The 6,000-nt window shown below is 48.5% G+C and overlaps 1 protein-coding gene across 1 annotated transcript in view; it reads left to right on the top strand.

The window, feature by feature from the left end:
* The first annotated feature begins 5,260 nt into the window (after window positions 1-5,260).
* DMBT1 (deleted in malignant brain tumors 1) overlaps window positions 5,261-6,000 on the top strand; it is a 39,377-nt gene continuing 38,637 nt past the window's right edge. The window contains 1 exon segment of the mRNA XM_036828173.1: window positions 5,261-5,321. Within this exon segment, the coding sequence (XP_036684068.1) occupies window positions 5,261-5,321 (61 nt within the window).

Here is a 6,000-nt window from a genome sequence, read left to right as displayed (position 1 = left end):
TTCCAACCATGTTGGTCTAGATCTAGTGTTGCCTTTAAAGATATTCTCCTTTTACTCTTTCAGGGAGAAGCCACTTAACATCTTTTGTGGGGCATATGTCAAAAAATTCTGTGCTTGTTCTGATGACATCAGAGCCAGTTTTCCTTCTCTACCCATTCCTTTGAGTGTTTCTGAATAGCAAGGCATCCTTCGGTGGGGGGCACTTAGACACAAGGCCTGCCATTTGAATGGAAACACAGTCTTCTTGGGGGAAGGGGAAGGCTTTGGAGTCTAGTGGAAAAATACCAGGCTTTGGAGTTAGACTTCAGTTCAAGCTCTGGCTCTGCCACTTTCTAGCTGTGTGACTTTCATAAGTTACTTAACTTCTCTGAGCCTCAGATGAGGAATCTCTGAAGGAGTTATTGAGCCAGTGTGAGATTTTGACCACCCTATCCAAATAGCCCTCCCTACCACAGATACTTGCTAGTCTATCACCTTGTTCATTTCCTTCATAATTCTTATCCCAATCTGAAATGTTTCTCCCTATGTATTTCTCTCTTGCCTATTGTCTGTGTTGCCCTAGTTTATAAAGCCCAGGAAGGCAGGGGTCATGTCTATCTGGCTTTGAACTTCAGCCCTATTACCTACAGCAGTTCCTGGAACATCGTAGGTGCTCAGCACTTATTTGTTGACTGAACAGAGGTATGGATAACATAATCCTCAGCACGTTGTTGGCACCCAGTTAATGTAGAACTCACTCAAACCATCTGGGTAAAGAGCCCTGGTCCTCCTCTTCCGATCTGCCCACACTCATTCAGTCAACTCATTCTACACATATTTCCTGAGTACCTACTATGTGCTAAGTATTGTTCTAGATTCTGGGGATACAGCAGTAAACAAAACAGACACAAATTCCTGCCTCGTGAAGCTTAAGTTTTAGTGGGCAGACAGGCAAAAGAATAAAGAAGGAAAATATAAGGAGGCCAGATGGTGAGAAGGGCTGTGGAGGGGGTAGGGAGTGCTGGGGAGGGATGGTCAGGAAAGTCTGTCCGGAGGAGATGATATGTCAGAAAAGTCCTGAAGGAGGGGAGGGGTGAACTCACAGATCTCTGGGGGAGAAGTCTTCCAGGCAGAGAAAACAGCAAGTGCAAAGGTCCTGGGGCTGGATGATTGCCAGAGTGGGCTGCGGGGAGAGAGGTCATGGGGGTTGGTTGAGCGGGCCCTTGTAATCCATGGTGAGGGCTTTCCGCGTTGCTCTGAGAAAGATGAGAAGAATGTGGTGAGCCTTCTATTTTCAAGGGTCATTAGAGGGCTGTGTTTGTTGCTGGAAGATTCTGCAGTTGGACTGCACCCTGGTGAGCAGAGAGCTGTGTCAGGCCTCTACTCTCCATCCTTCTCATGGGAGGCAGTTTCTGCCGCCCTGGACACTGGCCTGGCTCTGCGTGTCACTTCCTGTCCCTGGATTGTCCCCTGCTCGAGGCTGTAGGTTACCCTGGAAGGCAGGGGCAGGGGGCGGTGCTGCTGTTGACAGCCACCTTCAACAACCAATGCCGACTGAACACCTGCTCGGCTTGAAGCTCCCAGTTACAGAGGAGCAGCAGGAAAGGATGAGACTCAGCTCGGTCCTCAGGCTGGGGGCTGGGTGGGTGGGGTGCGGGTCCCTGGTAACCTGGTTGGGAAGACAGGCTCTCTGAGGGCAAAGCTGAGTGATGTTGCAACATTGTGCGTATCACATACACAGTGCCCAGAGGGTTGTTACAATGGTAACAATGGCTAACAATTATGTCAGGCTACTCAGCGACAGTAATATTAGATTTTAGAGGTCAAGCTGACACCCTAAGGGGATCCATGGTCACACAGACCCCTGGGACCCAGTACCTGGAAGCATACGGTGATGCCTGAGAGGCCACAGCCCCCGATTCTTCCCACCTAGGTCTGTCCCAGGTCACGGGGCTCCCGGGCTCAGAGATCAGAGACCTCACAGGGTGGGAGGACCCAGGTGGCCTAAAGGGTGTAGAGCCAACCTCTGGGGAAAGGGGCTTAGATAACCCAAGTTGAGGGCCGGTGCCTGCTCTGCGGTGTCTACTTGGGACCCAGCTCAGTATCAGGGCAGAGCCTCTGGCAACCCCAGGAGGCTCGCTGGGCCTCCAGTTCCTGGTCTGGAAAGGGAGGGGCTGGCTTCCATCAGGGAACCCCCAGCTCTGCCACAGGCTGCCCTCTAGGAGGACAGGGGCTGGTGGCATTGGCTGAGCTCGCAGGGACTCCCCTGCCACACTCAGAGTGGTCCCGCTGATTTGTTAATGTTAATATTTGGAGCTTCCCCATGACTTTCAATTTAGGAAAGTGTTCTGCCTCTTAAAAAAAGCCGTGAGGGACCCCTATAGAGGATTCTCCCCAGTGAAGGCCATGCCTCCCGGGTTGAGGCCCAGCGCTTGGTTCTGCCTTCTGGAGTTTTCAAGAGCAGGTGGTCATCAGGACCATAATCACCTGAGGAAGGTCCTTGCGAAATGGGGTCTGAGGGCCGAGTCCTGGAGTTTTAATGAGCTTTTCCTTCTTCCTGCTGTTCTTTTTTAAACTCTCCTGGAATCATGCTTGGGCATATTATTTTGTCTTTTTTTTTTTAAATTTATTAATTAATTTATTTATTTTTGGCTGTGTTGGGTCTTCGTTTCTGTGCGAGGGCTTTCTCTAGTTGTGGCAAGCGGGGGCCACTCTTCATCGCAGTGCGCGGGCCTCTCACTATCGCGGCCTCTCTTGTTGCGGAGCACAGGCTCCAGATGCGCAGGCTCAGTAGTTGTGGCTCACGGGCCCAGTTGCTCCGTGGCATGTGGGATCTTCCCAGACCAGGGCTCGAACCCGTGTCCCCTGCATTGGCAGGCAGATTCTCAACCACTGCGCCACCAGGGAAGCCCCCTTTCCTGCTGTTCTTAATGTTAGGTTTCATTAGGAAATGGAGTTCTGTAGCTCTGGTCTTCTACCCAGACATGCTGTTGACATAGAAGCTTCTAACCAGTGGGCAGGGGAAAGGCTGGCCCTCTGAGAGGGGTGGGTCTCTCCAGTACCCTCCTCTCTACACAAGAGGAAGACCACTCTGAACGGGGTCTGATAAAAGGCCGTGGGACACAAAGGGCCTTGGGTCAGGGTGGGGTCCTGGTGATGAAGGACCCACACTGTTGTGGCAGGTGGCCTGCGGCCCCATTGTGCTCTTCCCGCACCTCCAGGACCCCACCTCCTTCCTGCTCCAGTGACATCGCCCATTTTCCCACCTGGACCCCTCTCCAGCTGGCTTTGAAATGACAGGTAGGTTCCCTCCTCTTCCTTCTTCCTGGTATCTTCTGAACAAAAAGCTCACAATCCCTTGTTGTGTTAGGATCTTTACGCTAACCACAGGGCGGAAAGGACAGGGTCATCACAGTGACAAAAATGAGGAAGTGGTGCTGTTCTTTCTGCTCTGAGCTGAGCTATTGATGGAGTTTCCTCCACAGTCTCCTGGCAGGATCCCTACCACCCACTCTACTCTCACGCAGTCCTGGAAGGTCACTCCTGTTCCGCATCTGGTCTTCCCACCCTTGTTTGCCCGATGACTCCTGCTTATATTTCAAGTCTCACTTCCTTAGAGAAACTGCTTCTGCCATCTGATTTACATGTTTTATTCCCTGTATTCTCCCATAGCAACTTGTATTAATACTCATGCCCTGTTGTAATTGTCACCATGCAAGTCTGTCTCTAAGACCAGACAGTGTGCTTCTGTGGGGGAGGGACACTTTGTACCCCCTCCTCCCTCGTGGATATTTTGTACTCCTTCCTCTATTTTTCTCTGCTGTGCTCAGGGCAGGCATTACGAATCAATCACAGCACTCTTTTTCGATGATCCCAAACTCAGCACTTCACAATCATTCTCAGCCCAGCACTTCAAGATCCGAACAATCATAACCCCCGTAAGAGGAATCACAGTGCTGTCCGGTCTGAGGCATTCCCTAGCAGATGTGTATCCTGGTTCTCTAGTCACCTGACTCTCATCAATTGTTGGACTGAAAGTAGGAGAATGAAAAAGAGTGGGGTTATCCTGCGGAAATTTGCCTATTCTCATCAAGGGGAGAGGAGGAACTTGGGAACGATGGGAAGAGCTATAGGATTAAAAAAGAAATCCAAGGTTGAAAGTAACTTTCATCTGGATGAAGCCAAATGCAGACATCCAGCCCTAAATCCCGCTTGGTGGCTGATACAAGGCATGGGCTCCTGGTATCCTTCCAGAATGAAGCACCAGGAGACTAGGGGTTAACAGCTCGTGGCAAGGAAACCAAGGTGTCATCTCATAGCCTCCACATCTCAGCTGAAAGACGGGACATGGCTCACTCAGGCCACGATAACAGAGGCAAGTCCTACAAAGCCATATGCTTCTAACCAAGAGTTACCAACCACCAATAGAGTTTTGATAAAAAATAAACGACAGGAAACCTTCTTGGTAGATTGTCGGGGTAAAACCAGAGTCTGGTGATAAAGAAAGACTGTGGGTCCCAAAGCGATACCTACGTAAGAGAGGGATTGCAGGCAAGGCTGGGGGCAGGTGTGGTGGGTTTGCAAAGCTCCAAGGGTCAGACAATGTGAATGCCAAGGGCAAGAAATCAAAGACTGTGAATGGTTGGAGGTGGTTCAGTTTGAGGTCCCATGTTCTCAGCTCCTGGGTTATGGAATCCGTGTCAGAGGCAGAAGGTGACGGCTAAAGCTAGTATAAGCCCGTGGAATCCATGGGTATCACTCACGTCTTCTGCTCTCCAGTCATGTCTGCACTGACGCCATCCTCATTTCGCCAAGGCAAAGGGCCAACAGGAGACCGCCGTGCCAGGGCAAATCGTCCCCAAGAGATGCTTTTCCCCTTTGGCACCAGGTCCTGTATTTGCTCAGCAGTCCACATCCTGCTCTGCCCTGAATCTTGGAGCAGTCTTCCCACAAATTCATTCACATTCTCCAAGATTAAAATCAAGCCCATATTCAGGGAGCACTCGAGAGACTTAGAGGTTCACCTAGAAGGAAGTGGAAATTGCATCGCTAATGTCAGTGCTTTTGCAGTTGGGGAATAGCCAGACTCTTCATATGACAATCAATCTAACACACCTAAATTGTTCCCACAGATTAACCATCGATTGTTAGAAAAGTCACTTACTTCCTTTATCTTTACGGCAGCAGTAGCAATAGAGTACCCCAGAAGACACGCCTCCTTTTAGCTAGGAACTTATAAATATCAAGGCATTTTTATTCAAATTGAGAAGAACCCAGAAAAATGGGGATCTCCACAGTCATCCTTGAAATATGTCTTTTATGGGGTCAAGTTCTATCTACAGGTATTATATCTAATTGCTACATTTGTTAATTTCACTGCTCTAAATCCAAATCATGGCAAATTATATCTGTTTCTTGGTGCTAGACTTTCCATCTCAAGGGGAGTTTTCTATCAAGGGTGGGGGCAATTCTTTGCTGATCATTGTAATTGCAAGTATTTTTATTTTGTTTCTGGCTGAGAAATGCCGTGGTTGTAGTTAGAAAAAGTCAATCATTATGTCAGTGTCTACAGTGAGTCACTCAACTAAGGAAATGATTGATTGGTCTTAGAAAAATTCCTGAAATTAAGGAAAAGTGTGCACTATTAAGAGACCCTAAAACTTTGTCATCATTGGTTAAGCCCTCAGTTTGTGTACTGATGAAAATGGGCAGAAAAGATTGCCCTGGAAATGCTCATAATGTGACTTCTTTCTGCAGGTGTGTCTGGCTTGTTAATTAATATTTACCGAGCAGAATCAGATCAAGTGGCTGAGCACAGATAAGATCATGAAGATTGCAAGTTTGTGTGTGTCACTACTTTAGAGAAATAATTTTTTTAATAAGATGCAGTTAAATTCTCTCTTTTTTAAAAATAATTAATTTATTTATTTTTGGCTGCATTGGGTCTTCGTTGCTGCGCACGGGCTTTCTCTAGCTGTGGTGAGCAGGGGTTATTCTTCGTTGGAGTGCGCAGTCTTCTCC

This window comes from Balaenoptera musculus, chromosome 16 (assembly GCF_009873245.2).
Source record: "Balaenoptera musculus isolate JJ_BM4_2016_0621 chromosome 16, mBalMus1.pri.v3, whole genome shotgun sequence".
NCBI lineage: Eukaryota > Metazoa > Chordata > Mammalia > Artiodactyla > Balaenopteridae > Balaenoptera > Balaenoptera musculus.
This window is presented reverse-complemented; position numbering and strand designations above follow the sequence as displayed.